The sequence below is a fragment of the Dermacentor andersoni genome, chromosome 3 (genome assembly GCF_023375885.2).
Source record: "Dermacentor andersoni chromosome 3, qqDerAnde1_hic_scaffold, whole genome shotgun sequence".
In the NCBI taxonomy this organism is placed as follows: Eukaryota; Metazoa; Arthropoda; class Arachnida; order Ixodida; family Ixodidae; genus Dermacentor; species Dermacentor andersoni.
The window spans coordinates 48,960,603-48,978,860 of NC_092816.1; the positions used below are offsets into that span (position 1 = coordinate 48,960,603).

The 18,258-nt window shown below is 43.2% G+C and overlaps 1 protein-coding gene across 2 annotated transcripts in view; it reads right to left on the reverse strand.

Moving 5' to 3' along the window:
* Window positions 1-9,009: 9,009 nt before the first annotated feature.
* Window positions 9,010-18,258, reverse strand: part of LOC126548532 (E3 ubiquitin-protein ligase RNFT2-like) — a 42,721-nt gene continuing 33,472 nt past the window's right edge. For both annotated transcript variants that reach the window (XM_050196756.2, XM_055063872.1), the window contains exons 7-11: window positions 17,209-17,362; window positions 14,199-14,348; window positions 12,721-12,786; window positions 10,339-10,440; window positions 9,010-9,514 (exon numbers count right to left, since the gene is read on the reverse strand). In XM_050196756.2, coding sequence (XP_050052713.1) covers window positions 9,383-9,514; window positions 10,339-10,440; window positions 12,721-12,786; window positions 14,199-14,348; window positions 17,209-17,362 — 604 coding nt within the window. In that variant the 3' untranslated portion in view covers window positions 9,010-9,382. The remainder of the gene's footprint in view (window positions 9,515-10,338; window positions 10,441-12,720; window positions 12,787-14,198; window positions 14,349-17,208; window positions 17,363-18,258) is intronic.

An 18,258-nucleotide genomic window follows, 5' to 3' on the forward strand; every position in this document is an offset into this window, starting at 1 on the left:
GGCGATCTGTTCGTTATCAGCATCTGAAGACACGTATGTATGGGGATATCGAGAACAGATCAGGAGTCTGCTTAGAACGATAAAGGCTGAGAAAGTTGGTAGTAGGGGAGGGGGGTTCGTGTTATTAAAAAGCAGGCATGAAGCACGGACGCAAGTTTAGAACAAAACGAAGTAGAAAGGTTGTTGGCGTCGTCCTTTCTGTTCTTACTTGTCTCGGTGTTTGGCAGCCTTCCTTTCAGTAACATGATATGCGTGTGTTGTCGAAACATGCTTGATCAAACCCGATCACGTATACTTACATCAAGAGGTCTTAAATGCTTATTATTAAATTAAATGATTATTTTCTCAACTAACATGGGGAAGGCGTCGGCGCCCTATGCTCAATACAATCCTAATGTCTAACGCACTATGTAGATAGTTGGCCAACTATGCGGTAACCGTAGCTACGCGCGAATAACGCTGACTAAGTAAAGGAAGCGAAACAACGGTAGTCGAAATAACCAATGCGAGATGTGCTGTTACCACTGGCTTTTTTACTAGCGTGCACAACAGCCAACCTCGCCAGGCCTCGCTCAGCAGTTCGTTTAGAAACTCTGCAACATCATTCGCGGAAAACTTAGGTAATCGCAACGCGAATAGTACCTGTAAATGTGGTGATTCGCTCGTTTTTTTAGCTTTCTCGCTAACATGGCAGTTAACTGTAGGGCACTCCATTTCTCGAAAAAATGATTCTTCGCACTTACCCATAGCTGGCTCCGGATGTTCCGAAACGGCTGCAGACCCGAGAGCAAACTTCTTCTTCTGATTAATGCAGCGCTCGTGACGGGAGCCGCCTTTCCCACGTCATCGACTTTCTTTAGTGGGGATAATTAAAAAAAATGGAAAGGAAGCGCGTCCTTTTGAAACACGAATACGTCATGTGCTTATGTGTCGATCGCGGGTTTTAACTAAGTGCGTTTCGATTTTAGTGACGATGTGGTGCGTTGATGACACCACACCTGACTTCGGCGAAAATCTGAGCCATCCACGCTTGTAATAATACTTTGGTGACAAAAGAAATACTCCCTTATGAGATGCTGCATAACATGTGTCGTCGTCATCATGATCAGCCTATACTTAGCTTTGTAATGCCAAACGTAATATATATATGAGCTGCATTTTGTTGAACCAACTAGTGACCACGTATCCGCTGAACGCAATGAGGATGATGCTGATGAACCTCATTGTAACAATGGCACGTACCCACATCGTTGGAATTGGATGGCTCAATAAAACGGGTGGCAGGGGCCATCATAAAACAAGACTTTACGGAGAGGGGGCAACTTGAAATAAACGACCTGCCCAACATTCTCCTAATCTGCGTTTGCTTTCTGACCTAGTTCATGGTGCTGCGCTACCATCTCCTAACGTTACGCGCGTATATCATTTTCTGTTGTAACGCCCGCTGCATACCCTATGGCTTCCTTTCAAGTTTATTTTTTATCTTCCAGCCCTCCACGTTTGTGCCTTATAGGTTAACTTCAAATTGTTGTAGCGCACGCACAAATACACGGACACAGAAAGTATGCATTGGTCAACACACAACTAGTACGCATAGCCAAGACTTCCTGGACGTAGTGTTATGCTGCGGATACTGAGGCTGTGAACGTCTAGAATCAATCAATCAATCAATCAATCAATCAATCAATCAATCAATCAATCAATCAATCAATCAATCAATCAATCAATCAATCAATCAATCTTGTCTGTCCCGACCAATTGACTGATCGATTGGCGATGTTCAGCGCCCCGAAGCATCACCTGAAGCTATTTCAAACGTAGAACAACCCAACCCAAAGAGCTGAAAACGGGAAGATTAACTTCTTGGTGGTGACCATCGGTGCCACTAAATATTATGATACGCCGCCATTGCACGGCTCTCTTCTTTAGTTGGATTTGTAAGTGGTAATTTACACATGGCAAGTTTCTTCTTTTGTTTTTCTTGTTTTTTTTAATGTCTGAGCGTCCTCTGCATACACTGCACGTGAAATAATGAATTTTGCTCCAGCATCTTTAATACTTTCCCTTGGATACAATGCAGAACGAAAGGAACTACGAAAGAGGGCTTTTCCGCACAAATTCTCATGCTGCGGCAAAGCCAGCTTTATAAGGATACATTCAGCAAGAACTTGAGAAAACGACGCAAAAGAACAAGACGATATGACGTACGGAACAGTGTAATAACCACGGACAATGTAATAACCATGGAGGTAGGGGAAGACCCACCAGACACGTGCCTCACACCCCCACAACTTTTGTGTTAGTATGTGGCCTGCCCAGCCTCACCTCCTACCGCCTTCGTTCTCCCTGTCCCCGGTCAAGTAATTGCCCTCTAACCCCCCCCCCCCCTCGCCCCCAAAAATTATTCCGGCTACGCCTTTGGTAAGGAAGGGGCAAAGAGACAGACGATGGCGCCGTGGTCTCTCCCTTCCTGACGCCTGTTCATTTGTACTGTTTCTCCTCAAGTCACGAACCAACCTGTCCAAATGCGCACGCTTCTGTAGTAAACACTGATATTTTAGGCAGGAGAAGCAAGTTCTTAGTGCACTACAGGTTTCTTCGAATTAACCGAAACGTTAAGAACTGGAGCGAGTATCTCCATACGGTGAGGTTAACCTATATGCGAAACGACAGGAATTGAAACAAACGAAACCAGAGCACAGCGCACTTAGGCATGCTTGCCTTAGCCCGGAAGTTCCGCACCTCTCGCGATAGAGCTTCCAAACGCAATTCGCATTTCGACTCGAGCGGAATAGCTACGATATGTAAAAACGTTAAAAATTTAACTGCCCCGGCTTCGGGCGAGGACATAAACAGAAGAGCAGACAAGTATAAGCGCTGCTCCTGTGCTTATGTCTGCGTTCGAAAATTGCGCTGTAACGTTTTAAAGCGTTAGCTTTTCTTAGCTCGTAGCTCAGTTTCACGCCGTTGGCGCCGTCAGCAGCGAGAGAGGCGAGGGACATAGGTGAGAGAGACGAGAGAGGTGCAATAAGGTGCTTCCATTGGTGGAAGAGCACGCAACGCCGCGTGCACTTATGTTAATAAGCGAGGGCAGTTCGCTCACGTGACGCAAATCACTGTTCCTAGTGGCACTACCAGATGGTGTTGTGCATCACAGGTGGCTAAAACCCCTCAATTTTCCAAAAGTTGTGCCATTCTTAGATCTTTCCGCCACCCCGTTCTCGCCGACGCTTCCTCCTCCACGCCTCCTGTCGCCCCAGCTTCCTCCGCTCCCCCATTGGCCAATCTGTGTCACGTGGAAGCTGGCGCCGCGCTTTTGTATATTTTTTTCTTTCCAGCACGCTCCGACCGCCATTGTTGGCCCTGCGCGACGGAAGTACGCACAAACGGAGTGGATGAGTGTATTAGGGACGAGAACTTAATTGTGATGCCGTGCTGCTGCGCCTTCGGTTGCCGCAACCGACACAGCGACGGCAAAAGGCTTCTTTACCATTCGGCGAGCGCAACGCACAAAGAAGAAAAGTGTGGATACATAGGATAGCGCGGGCTGACTTCCAGGAAGTGTCAAAAAACGCACGGCTTTGTGAAGTGCCACGGTTCCTCACAACCTCTTCTTTCGAGCCTAGTTCACGCCTGCCGTTTCGAAAAAGTGTATGCGTTCATGCTGTGCGTGCTTTTAGCGCGTTTAAGTTGACTTTTTTCGAATGTGCTCTCTTTGTTTCATGTAGTTTCGTATTGCGGCGAAAGCGTACGCGTCCGCAGCTGGCCTGTGACATAAAAGCGACTTTAATCATGCCATGTCTCGAGCTCCCCCAGACGTTAGGACATTCTCGACGCTTTTGCAAGGCTCACTATGACATACGGGTGCAGTCGTTTAGCTTCGAATGTACGCCTGCATGTATTGATGTGGTTTGTGGTGATTAACGTTTTTAACGTCCCAAAGCGACTAAAGCTATGAGGAAGGTCGTAGTGGATGGCTCCGGATAACTTTATTTAGGTCGCCTGGGGATGTTTTACGTTTACTTTGATTGTAATTGTGCGTGTGCCAGTAAATTCTTCGTTGGCGTTTCGTAATTCTCGCGCGGGCGCAGTAGCGCTGCGCCAGAAGTTGGCGCCTCGGCGTGATTGTATTTCTTTATTAGATTTTATTTACTAGTTGTAACAACGCGTCAATATTTCGCATGATTGACGGCGCCTCCAGGGCACCAAAGTGGCAACGGGAACACTTGTAATGTCACGTGCTCTCCCGAGGCCTCTGTTAGCCGTTACATGTGCCCTCATGGAGCAATGCTTGTAAAAGTCTATCGTCGCAGTTACCAAAGCACCCCGCAACGAAAAAAGTGCCCCGCGACTGATGCAACATACCGCGCCCGTGCAAGGAGAATTACGGAACACCAACGAGAGAATCTCTCCACCGGCCTCTTGCATTTCGCCTCTATCCCAACTGCTGCCGGACGCGTACTCAATATTGGAGGCGTGAGCAGCGGCTACTCGCACGTTTTGTGTGCAGGACCATAATGGCCGAGAAAGGCCGTAAAGGACCGCAGGCCCACTGATGAGGATTAACATTTTTACTGCTTAATGTTAACGTTTTTATGCGTCCGCTTAAGTAAATGGGTATCGCATGCGTCACATGCAGTGTATGTGAACCTACGAAACCACGTACACATACTTTCAGGCTGTCAAAACCTGCAGCTTTGGTAATTAGCGCGTGTTTGAGCACACCGCGTGCATGCGTCGTGTTTCAGCAGCACGAACTCTCAACGTGCGCCTGCTTTACGCCTTACATAATGGTCCTGTTCTCTATTTTTTTCCGCAATTCCAACACGACATTCTTAAGGCCAGTTACCGACTGAGGAAGCAAGATGTCGATTGAAAAAACTGCTCCGCAGGGCTCGAACAAGCTTTTCCGCGGATTTCTTCCCGTAGCGTGTTAGCCGTCGTCTGCTACGGCAGGGCCAGCACGGGCGGCGCCACCGTCGAGTCCACGCCGAGCGAAGGAGGAGGGAAGTAGTTGGCGCTACTTTTGGAGATTGAGGGGTTTTACTGGTGGGGGTTAGTTTTGGGCCACTTGTGCGCCCCAGTGGTGTAGAAAATTTTGGAATATGCTACTAACAGCGTCGAGAATCCTGAAGGTGACGTTTATGAGGACGTTGGTTTCTTCTTAAAGGTGCACGAATGGGACATACTGATGTAAAGAAGCTTTGAAGCGAGTTGTATACTCCGGACATAATTGTTTCTGCCACATGATAATCAGCTGCTTTACCTTGTGCATTTGATCTAGAATTGCTCGTGGCACATCGCTCTTTGTTTGGATTTTTTTTTGTCTGTGCGCGTATTTGCACCACAGGTATTATATTCAGCGTGCCTTCTTATAATGAATTATAGTAGCGAGTGCATCGTCTGCCCACGGGTTTATCTTCTCAATGTGAAAGTGGCTTTTTTGCTGTGGTCTCTAAACTGAATGGGATGGTTGCCCAATATCAACGCGAGCAAGCGTGCGCGATCATGCGAACATCCCCTGCACATATCCCGTATGCGTGAGAAAATTAAATGATAATCGTCACCCACTCATGCGAGCGTCGCAGCACAATTCAAAGCGAATTCAAGAACTAACAAAAAAATGATGTAGGAACTACAATGAAGTTGTCGAAGTATGCGTAAGCACACCCCAAAATTTTAGTTGGCCCACCCCCATATTTCAGTCTGCCCACCCAAAATTTCAAGTTGGCCCACCCCCAAACTTCAGTTGGTCCATCCTCAAATTTCAAGTTGGCCCACCCCCAAATTTTCACCATACCTGATATCTGGAGTAGCAGGCTCTATATGCTGGTGGGCAGACCTCCACAGCATTCATAAAGAAAAGATCTCCCTCTCTATCTCGCTTTGATAAATGCCTTTTAAAAGCTCTAGTTGAAATTGTTTGCGCGGACGAAGGCTGGTTACTCGCCGAGAATGCTATGTGCAGTTTTCTCTGCTCGAGTGTAAAGCACCTTGACCGCAGCGCCGATGCGCGTCAGTGCGATGATGTCGCGGATTTCAACGCACTCACACACGAACGGATCTCGTTCAGAAGCAAAAAAAAAAGAAAGAAATTCAACATTTATGTATAGGTAAGCATTTAACTTGCCGTGAGAGCTAGCTTGCTATAAAGATTCATGGCATCACCATACATATTTCGTTCATTCATCGAAGACCTTGCACAAATGTAACACCCCACCCCTGATGTAAAACCCTGCACCGGGTGCATTTGAGGTATCAATAAATAAAATAAAAGGTTACTCGTGTAAGGCCCGCACTGTCTTTTCTTTTCTGAATTTGTAACGCGTGCTGGCCTTGCATTAAGCATGCATACGGCTACTAAAACTGTGCTCAGGCTGCTATGCAAATAAATGTAACCAAATGCGGCCCACTATGAACACATTTACAATCACCAACCGATTTTTCAGACACGGACTAGTCCCATCTTGCAACGGCTTGCGGCAATTAACCAGTTAGTGAAACTTTCCTTTTCTTCAAATTTTCAGGGTGTGGGCCTTACACAAGTGGGCCTTGCACGAGTATATAGGGTAATTAACACGAGGCCAACTCCGATTTCTCTATTCAGATACATGTGAAGTGCCGAAATATATTCTCACGAGACAGCCGCTGAACTGATTTGAATGAAATTTGTTGTACTTGAGAAAGCTGACCAGCATGCAAATTTTGATTTAGAATGTGAAATATTTTACTAAAGTTGGCGAAAATCGGTTTGCAAGGGAGTGACAAATAATTAACTGGCAAGAATGTGTTGCGAGACTTTGATGGAAGTAAGAGACCGTGATTACTAGCGATGGACTCGAGCACACTGTCCATGATTTAAGTACGAGTTATAATTTTAAATTACCAAAGAAAGCCACAAAAACCAGTAAGTGGCATGAACTGGCAGTGAAGCCTTGGTACTTTAGGTGTAGCATATATGAGATTACGGTACATAAGTCGGCTATTCTTAATTACTGCCTACTTATTGCTTAAAATTGCAGTTCTTATAATTATTAGCCATTTGTGCGCTTAATAATTGTGCATATTATGAAGTAAGAAAGTGCATGGCAGAGCGCATGAGTGCTGTTGCATGCGCTCCAAATTCTGAGCCCGCATGCGAGCCAAAATCCGTTGTTCCAGCTCACCCAGGTTTTCGACAGATGACAGGTTTCGAAAATTAAAAAGCGCTCGCGACGCTGAGCTATGCTCCATAGAATATTAGTCAAACTATGTGTCACTGTGCATCGCCGTATCGCGTTTGAGAACTTGACTTTGCTAATAGACACCCTTGACTTGTTAATGGCCAACGCTGGTGGATGGACAGGAAACCACGAAAGCACTTCGATATAATTGCAGAAATAACACTTTGGAGACCACGAATTGAGGAAACAACAGCTTGGCAAACCAAATAAATCTTTCTCACAGTTCGGCCACACTTGTTTGCCTCCCACCAATGCCGGCCTATGCAACCAATGCAATTGCGTTAACCTATCAGCGTTTCCAGCATGCTTCCAGTGAATGACTACATCCTCATCGCACATCGAAAAATTCCGATAGAAAATGTTCCACGGCATTTTTCACATTGTCACTGCACGATTGGACACTCTGACCGGTAAGCTTTCCATTGCATTAAAAAAATGGGTATAGTAAAAATTGATTGTCAGTCCCTTTAAACAAAACTATCATAATGTTTACAAATATTAGCTCTACACCAAGAAAAAACATCACAGTTCTGTAAACTGAATACGTTAGAGCGCCTGAAGGGGCCAAATTTGTTCTACGAGTTGTACATGGAATCGTTACAATACTTTCAGTGGGTTCTCAAAGATCTTACTAACGATACTCCAACTTTGTACACTTTATATGCCTCAGTATAGGTGCAGTTTACATATATGACATTGTTTTTAATCAATGAGCTAGAGCCGTAAACTTCCTTGTTCAGCTTTTTTTATGCAATATTTAAAAAAGAAATGTGTAGCAAATTTATGGCTAAAAAATAAAAAGCAATCTTATTCCTCAAGTTAATAGTTCATTTTTGCTTTTCAATGCAACAAGCTCCATGAAATTTAGTGCAATGGATGCTGACATGAAGGATTTCTCCGTGCCCACTTTCTAGAGGGAATCTTCTTTCTAAGTGTCCCATATCTGCTATATGCAGTATATATATGGCACTATACGATTACAAAGGTGCAATAGACCACGTTCTGAGAATGGCAACAATGCAAATGAGGGAGAGATAAGGGGTTGACATTACTTGCATGACAAATTGCAATGCCCAGGTGGTGAAAATAATAAGTGACTCTATTTTTTCTTAGAACCACAGAAGCAAACGGACAATGACACCACAGAAAGCGTAGGGTAGCGAATTCGAAAGGTTCAGTGATTAACTTTTCAGTTAATTAACTTTACGAGTCTATGCTGCAAATGCCAAAATTAAAGCCGATCAGTAGTAAAGCTGTGTTGACCTCAGAAAGCAGATGAGAAAGACACTAAAGGAAGGTGACAACTATGGACCATTTTAAATGTCCAGGTCGGTCACCACAATCCCGAATACCATCACAACAGCGGTTACGGGTAATCCTAGATGAAACTCATATGTGCATTTAAGACTTTGGGATGGATATGTCCGAATTGCTGCCAGCCTATGGATTACTATTAAACAGGCGCGACTATTATTCGTTGTCTTCAATTCCACAATTGCATTTTAGAGTTTATTAGTGAATATTCCTAATAAAATATCTAGATGATGAGATTTCTCATGCAGGTAGATTCTACCTTTTCCAGAAATCTACCTATTTCACGATTACAAACTATTTTCTTAAATGTGCTCAAGAAAAAGAAAATGCATACCAACCTAGTTTATCTTCCATCTTTATCATCAGTGCCCTTTGAAGCAACATGGTGGTTTACTGCGAATGCCATGGAACAGGATAACGTGATATGCACAATGCTCACTTGCAGGTTAATATGGAGACCGGCTCGTTGATAAACAGTTGCCATAAATTCCTTTATTGATTAGATTTCACATGTGCCCTGTCACCGTTATCACTACACTGTACATTTGTGCGTCACACATGCACACAGACATGCAACAGTCAAAGGAGGGGGGGAGCCTCTCGGCAACGACACACCAGAAAAAAAAAATTTTCGTTTTCCCTTCTTGCACAGTCACTCAATTGAAGCTTGGCAAAGTGAAGCAGCGCAGGAAAATATGCAACCACGATGGAGGCATTGATCACACACGCTCGGTGGCGGGGAGGGCTCTCTCAGTAAGGCGTTTTAAACTCTTCTCTAGTTTTTTTTTTTTCGTCGTCTTCATTTTCTAAAAGCAGTGAGCGGGGCTTGGCAGCCTGGTCCCAGTTTAGAAGACTTGGATGAGGAATGTGGTCGAGCCGTCGCGCCATGTCGGGTCGTCTGCAATCTGCGCTCGGCACATGGGACAAGTCCGTTCTCTGTCGAACCACACCGACACGCACTCTTCGCAGAAGATATGCTGGAAAGTAGACGAGAAGGAAGAAACTGAACAAAGCGGCAACTGATCAAGACTTCAAAAGCTCAGCAGAGTTGAAGTAAAGCTTTCATCTAGTCCTCACTTCATTCAGTCATAACACCATAAATTTGCTTACTAATATTACTAGAGGGAACCCTGGCGCGGCAGCCACTATGGGAATCATGGGTAGCACATAGATTTGTCTGATCTTTGTGCTTGTGGCTTCAGACATTCGTGTGGCTTTGTTTACTGTGCTCTATATGCCTTTACTGGCCTAAGTTTAAGACTCTGTAAACATGAATGAGCGTGTTTAGAGCAATGCAGTGAATTTCCAAGGCAGATAATTAATAAGACACAAATTGGGTGAAATGTCAAAACACGTCGAACGAAGCAAACTAACTCAATGAGCATTAACTACGGTTAGTGTTTTGGGTAAAGCATCAGCCTAATCTAAGCCAAGTACAGTTCATAGAATTGATTTAAGCAAGCAAATAATAAAGCATGGCAGGAGAAAAACAGAAACGTGAAAACAAGCAAGTGAAAATAATACTCATTGTAGCAGTACTGTTAATATAACACCAAATGACCTGTATGAGAGTAACTAAAAAATGCAAAGTAACACAATGCCCTGTATATGGTACAACGGTAACTGACAGACAGGCATTCTTACCAACTGATTGTGTTGGGCAACAGCTCCTACGCATAAACAGTGCAAGCAAAAGAACACTGAAATATTTATTTACATACAGCTAACTGCATTTGGTAAGTAAAGCTAAGTACTTGACGTGGTCACCTCAGAGTCACATGCTTGTCATAGTGCTACTCACATTGCACGCCAGCATTGTGGGCCGCTTGAAGTCATCCTGGCATATCGGGCATGTGTCACCAACTGCCTTTGTCTGCTCTGCTGTAGGTGGATGGCCGTAGTTCTGAGAGGATACCATCATTATGCAGGGATACGAAACAGAGCAGACTTGGAGAACTGATATATTTCAACTATAGGACTGTGCCAGAATATGAACAAATGGAGATGATAGGGGAAAGATTTCAGTGTAATAAAGTTTCAAGTGACTGTTGCTGGCGAACATTCAGTGAAGGATGACAGAATTTTACGCTGTAAGACTGCTGTTTGTGCACAAAAAACACTGAAATATCTATTTACAATCAATCACGTCCTGGTTATGTTAAACTATGTAAAACTATGTTGTAAACTATGTTAACTATGGTAACTGTGTTAAATAGAGGACAAAAAAAAAACAATTAATTGCCATAACCAAAGTTTATGAACCCCTATTGTGAACCTTGTTTTCGTGCTCCGTTGTTTGTCATTTCCCTACTTTTCTTCCACCAATCTTCCGATTGCCTCTTACTAATCTTCCCCCTATTGCAGACATGTTTACTTTCCCTTTGCTCTCCCTGAACCTAAGGGCTTCAAGAATACTAGTGATAAGGGCTCATTATCGGGAGAGTATCACTCGTCATAGCATAAAAGATGAAACTACTACATACAAGCAAAATCACAAGTAGCCATGTATGCATGCTTCCATTGTGAAACTGAAAAAAGAAGAAATGCTTAATGACCAATTTTTTAACTGCCTTGCTTTGAATTGTTCTTTCCCTTCGGATAATTTCAGATACTATTTTTAGCAGACAAAGAACAGTAACAAGACTTTAACAGTCGGTGGTTGCAAACTATCTGGTTAGTTTCGATGACTGAAAATACCAAATATGATTTTCATACACGAACAGTTATTGCATAATATCCGATTCATATATGAAACTTCGAACATTCGACCACCCCTAGTCTTAAGATCTTGTAGTTCAATTTGCATGACATGTCGTCTTTCAGGTTGCTTTACAGGGCAAAGTTATCATAATGAGAATGCACTTTCGACATTGCACTCTGCCGGCACCGTGCCCATCCAACAGCACTGAGCTCGCACTGGCTCATAAAAAAAGTTGTGACAGTTTTGGGTTTAGTACAGATCTAAGAATAGCTGATAATTACAATCACGTTTTTCCATTTTTGTGAATGTCACCTACAAGCAAAGTGTACTGGGTCACTTGGCTTAATAAAAATGCAGACTACTTTCGCAGCGCATTGGGCAGCTTTACAACTTCCAAGATACTTGCCAGTTTTGCGCATGCATGACAGGTGATGCCAAAACCTTCATTTTGTTAACGACGACCTCTTCTATTGGTACCTTTGGTAGTCTGGAATGGGCAATCATGAGACCCATGCAAGGCTCCAAAGAAATGCTGATATTCATAAATTTGTGGCGAGTTTCCATGAGCATGAACGACGAGATTATGAGATCAAGCAGTTCTTAACTACAGCGAGTTCCTTTTGCTCATTTGAAAATGACAAAGAAGACATATAGTTGTGGCACACTGCTGCTGCTTAAAAGGTCATTAAAGAGAAATTAGACTAAATTAGACTGACAGCATAGACTCCTGGTAGAGAAAATACAACAGCCATACAAGAAGCGAAGGGTTGGTAAGCCAGAAAAACGCACAAAAGCAGAAGAGGGGGACCAATGCTGCATTAAAATTTTTTCTTCGTGACAGAAGATTTTGACATTTCAAATTTAGACAAAGTAACTGTTTAGGAATAAGAATGAAATGAATCGCACTTCATTCATCGTCTTTTCCTATGCAATGAGGAGCCAAACGTGAGGAAATACTATGACAAGATTCATGATGTCGCAGCAACAACATCAGCGCTGTAGTTTGGGCAGGTAATCCAAGATGGTAGATTTGGCTATCAATATCAGTGCTGATAAGCAACAACTCTTATTTTGTTTCCACTGAAAGTGCAGAACGAGTTTCGGAAAAGGTGACCTATCTGCCCTAGGCTGAATAAAATAATCCTCTTTAGTGACTGCTTCAGTAAACTTTATGCTGAAGCACATGTCTAGTGAAAATTCCAAGGTACACTTTTAGACAAGGGTACACGCTTTGGGGTGTATATCTGCCACACAACAATAATCGTCATCTGCCTTGCTTGCGTTTCTTGAAAACGCCGGGCCCGCTACTTTCCTGTCGGGAATGCTATGTCGTGCTAATAACGCGCATGCCGTTCGTAACGTGGGAGGTACCGGGCTCGCAGCGGTAAAGAAAGCAAATGCGGACAAGACAGATGACGTTTATCGTTGTGTGGCAAGATATAATTCAAAGGGTGTAATTTTGTTTTAGAGTGTCAGACTTACCACATTTGACATGGCTTGAATGAGGCCTCTTTTCCAAGCTCTGGTCTTGGAGACGATGTCTGTGCACTGTAAGACAAGGTGTCACATTACCTTGCTGAAATGGCCACAAAATGCTAGTGGGCTGTACAATTAAGACAAGCTGTCACTTGATATCTGAAGTGATCAAGCCTATTTATCATTTTATTACCCACAAGTGAACCTTGTCGAAACAAACATTCCCATAACTTGGAGTGTGGTGAAATCATTCTTGTAAATTGTTCACACTGGAGATTAAGCATGCATTTTCAATCTGTCAAAAATATTTAATCCTCGCTGCCTCTTAAAACAGGCAGCAGAAACACATCAGTGGAGCAGTCAGATTTTTTTTCTTCTTTTTTCTTCTTCTTTTTTTTTTTTTGCAGGAGGTGCAGTCAGAATATGTTAGTGGAATGAGTTTCTCAGGTACCGGTAAGAACTAAGTACTGGTTTCTTTAACTGAAGCCTTCAGAACAATCAGCAGTAAAGTGAGCTCTTGTGGGGGTTTGTGCAAGTACTGTGCAGACTGGTATGTTTCATTCATGCCTGTTATAGGGGAACTCGAATAAGAGGAGTGAAGTTCTGAGCTGGTGCTGGTACTAGCAGTGACATAGCCAGGAATTTTTTTTTTTGCAGGAGGGACAGTCGGGAATATTTTAGGAGAGTGGGCTTCTAAGGTAGTGGTAAGCACTAGGTACTTGTTTCTCATACTCAAGCCTCCAAAGCAATAAAGACCACCGCAGTAAAGGGCTTTTGTGGGGCTTGTACAAGTGCTGGTGACTGTACTGGCACATTTCATTTGTGTCTGCTGTAAGGAAACTCAACACATTAGTGGAGTGAGCTTATATGAGAGCTTGTGCTAGCGGTGGTGTTTCTACTGGTTCATGTGTTTCACTCATTCCTGCTGCAAGGAAAATCAAGGTGGCGTTAATGAAGTGGGTGCTCATGAGCTTGTGCTTGTACTGGCAAATACATTGGGGTGATACTCTCGGGCGGTCACATTCGAGGATACTTTCCCTTTCATGAGATTTCATGCGACTAACGCCACACACATCAGCATCTACAGGCTTCTACAGTGTTCCTGGACCTAAGCAGACACCGCTGTCCTAGAAGAGTGCCAGGAATGCTGTCACCTGTAAACAACAACGCATTCATTGCTAGACCTGCAAAATCTCGCAGCAGTGAAACTATCACCGAGAGTGATCACCAAATATTACCAACGGCGGTACTGGTGAGTTTAAATCTCGTTTTCAGAAAGCATCATGGCCACACTGGTGTACTGCCAGCTTTTACTGTAGTGTTGCATGATGAAAAGAAGGTGCTGCAGCTATGAGAAAGATCAAAGCGCTCAAGGTAGTATGTAAAGAGAAAGTAGAGCAAGCGACAGCTTTCTTCCAAATTTCTGCAGGAACCATTTGGCTGTTCACACATCACGATAAGTCTGAACAATGCGCTGTGCAAACCTTGCAGAGCAAGTACGCCCCGGAGAGGATCATGCTGAACATCTTGCCAGTGCCAGTGTACGACTCTGAGAAGTAGTACAGCCAGTGTTGCATGGGCATCACCGATCGGTACAGCTGCGAGCAGCATTCCACAAATAGGTAGTAGCGGCCCTGCCATGGAGAACAGATAAAATCAAACATTAATCAATAATGTAATGTGTATTGTAACTGCAATGCAGTGCAGTAACTTGAGGTATACGACACAACCACGAAAATCTGAGGCCTCCCATCTCAATAGCTATGTAAGGTGAGGCCACTTTCGTCTGCTGAAATTTTTAACCACTTCGCCATGCCAGCCTCATACTAAATTTAATAGAAGAAAATCTGGCACTGCAATTGTTAAAAGGGGCCCTGAACCACTTTTTAGCAAAGTGGAGAAAGGCATCTAAAGTGAAAATGGGCCGGTATTTCAGAAAAAACACTTTGCCGCACAAAGTACTTCAACGCATTCAGCAGCAGCGGAGTTATTGACAATCAAACACAGCGTCCGCTGTGCTCCCATTCCTTCTTCAATGCCTTGCACTGCAAAGGCTAGGCACAGTGGGGCGTGCCCACAAATGCCTTCCAAATGCCACCATGGCGTGCAGTTAAAATTTCATTTTGGATGTTAAAGTAGATGCCACGACTTCTGCCTCTAGTGTCTATGATGTGCTAAACATAAGCCAAACGCGGCTGTCCTCAGCGAGCCCCGATGCGCTTAGCCAGTGGACTCACGGCGGCCCAGAGAGGACCATGTCGCGGCCACGGTATCTACGCCGTGTAGCCGACCACAGCTTGATGTCAGCTATCAGCCAATAACAGCCTTCTAAGGAAATGATGAAACAGTGTGTCAAGAAGAGAGTGAGGACAGGACCTTCTGTTGAAAAGAGAGCGTTTGAGAGATGACTTCGTGATCTGCTTGCGACCTCCACGTACCGCGTACGGCAGCAAAACTTGGCTGAGATGTTCACAGCAGCATAAGCTACCCGCGGACTCTGTTATTTCACCAAGCCTGAGGGGTGGTTCAGGGTACCCTAAGAAACCATCAAAATCACATGTAATACTACATGACTTTTTTTTACAATTTGGCATGGGTTTGTTGAGAAAGCACATTGCCAAACTTTTAATTTTTTGTTATTGATACTTCACGTGTTGCATTCAAGGCTCACAATGTTTCTATAAGCACAGCTCACCCTTCTTTTTGGTCTAATGATTCCTGCAGGAATCATTGAGACACATTATTGGAGGGAATACCAATTTCCAACAAACTTGTAATGTGGCGAAAAGCAAACAGTAAAACCAATCTTACAAATCTGAGCATTTGCAACTCTAATTACATAACCCATCAGTTTGATACCGCAGATAAACATGGTCTTCCTTGATATTTTGTAAACATCCAAGTGTCCAATCACTCTATGGTTAGGCCTCTGCCCAGCATCTTTGAAGTATGATGCCTTAGTCACGTGACTTGCCTTGAGTGGCACGAAAGTATTGTTCAAATATTTTGTAGCCATACATTGCACCATTATAATTGTGAATTTAGCAGTTTTCAAAACCTTAACAGACTTCGAATACTTGCAGATTTGCTGGCAATTATTGTTATTATTTGTTTACTTTTTTTGCCTGTCTTGTCTCATTTACATGCATAAAATATAAATTTCTCACCCGTGATAAAATTCAGACCAAAAAGCGCTAACTGTTTTTTCTGCACAACTAACTTATTTTATTAATTCACAGAGCGTAAATAAGTTGGAATGCTTGAGAGCATGTGTCACCCCATATTGATGATGACTGACGGTCACTGTATGCACCTATTTTTGATAACCTGAATAACCACTTCGTGACGTTCACAACTACTGAATGGTAGAAATGAGACAAAATGAGACAATTGCCACACAATTAACATGCAACAAAAGATGAGCCTTGAGAAGGTTATTACAAATACCCACAAGGCCGTTTGATGCCAGAAGAACAGAGCATCTACAAATCTATGTACAGTTATCCCCTTCAGTATCATGTTGACAGAATAGACATTCGGGCAATACATGTAAACACTAGCACTGAATTTCCCTCTAGTACATTTAGTATGAAACTCAATGGTTCAAGCATTCTGACTTTCTCCTGACTTACTTTATGATGGCCATTTTTGACGGACCCTAACCTCAACGCATCCTGGCATAACTTATCGAATGTATTTTGAAGGCAGCTCACATCATCATTAAGATGTAGTTCTCCTGATGCTAGAGCATGCCTACCCTACACGGGACACCAATGTAAGTGAAAACACAAGCAACTGAATATGTTACCCCAAGTATCTCCCCCGAAGATCATTTTCTTGTCCTGTGAGACCAGAACCTCCCACAATCCCAAAAATTTTGAAATCTCAGCACTCTATCAAGTGCTTTCCTAGCCTGCACTGACTGACATGTTCATCACTAAAGAAAGATGAGCACATAAAAAAGAAACATAAACAACAACACGGGTGGTTGTTGTTCTTATAAAACCCTAAACTGAGTTACCCTTCCCTTGGAACTCATTCTGTTATGTTTGAAAGACGAAAGTTGTTTGTTCCATAACTACCTGCGGCTCTATTTCTTATTAACTAGGATTAAATTTGTCATCAACTTGTGCCTGATCTCCAACCTATACAGATGAATTTTATCTCACAAAGCCATGCATACATATCAATTTCCCTTGCACTGTTCATTTTGCAGTGTTTGCCTTCCTTTCTGCATTTTAACAAAATGATGCCTACAGTTGAGCCTCATCATTTGAGACAAAAATACTTTCGTTATCTCAAATCTTAGGTACAAGCATGTATTTGTTACTTACTGATATTGGAGAAAAATTTCTTAAATTTACTTTGTTGTATCGAGGTGCGATTGTATTTGTGCATGGCAAGATGTTTGAGATAGAAATGTCTTTCTAAGGATAAATGAATACGGACAATGCGATTCAAGGGTAAGCAAAAAAAGACAAAAAAAATTTGCACCCTTCTCGGGAAAGCAGAGAGGCAGGCGGGAAGGGCGAGGATCACTGCCTTGACCAGAATGGTAATCAGTTTGAGCACGAAGTCAGTGACCACCACGATCCATAATACTTCCAGCCCACCAATGGGCTGGGTATACGGAGGCACCAGGATGAGCCTGAAGGATAAAGCAAACAGACCACATGTATAGTTCATTCTCATTGTCATCAGTCTCTGTCTACGGCAAGGTGAAGACATGTAGCAAAGTTCTAAGACCTTGTGCCCAGTCGACCAGTCTTAAAAGCATGGTGAAGTACAATATGCTTGAAGAGCCCAGAGCAGTGCGTCTTACTTATAATTTATTGTAGCAAAAAGATGAAGAACCCCTATGCCCCATTTTCTTGATCACCACACTTCTTTCTTTCTCTTTGTGTGAGCTATTTCATTCCTCTTGTTAACATGTTCCGGCGAGGTGCAGAATATTAGCAAACTCCCTCCATGAGCAGTGTCATGGGCAGACACCCATCCAAGGGTGTCTACTGCTCTCACTGTATTTCTTTTCCCTGGACATCTGTTCTGTTACTCTACCTCCGTTACTCCATTTCCTTAAGAAGTTTCACATTCCTACTAGAAAAATAAATGCTTGCATCACAGTTACGATAACTACTGTGCTACTTGTATTTGTTTTTCTAGGAGAAATTGTTTTCATTTCCCGGCCATTAAATATCCCGTCTTCAATGCCAATTCCTATGTGGAGTACCGCTTGTACACGTGGTTTCCCTATTTTCTTTTTTCTCTAGTGCTCATCGATTGCATTCAAGACTTGTATATATACCGCATTGTCATGCTGTTTATTTACTAGTGAAAGGTTACATGTTATTGCGTCTCTTTAAATAAATTTGACTGTAGATTTTTCATGTGATTGAGAAGGCTAGTTTGCATTAGCTGATCTTGCTGAAGTTTCAAAGTTGTCCTGTATTTCATTATGTTATGCCTGATCAACTGCACACTGCAGACGTGCTTGGCTTTCTCTTTTATGATAATACATGCTTGTATTTGGGTACGTGTCCTTCC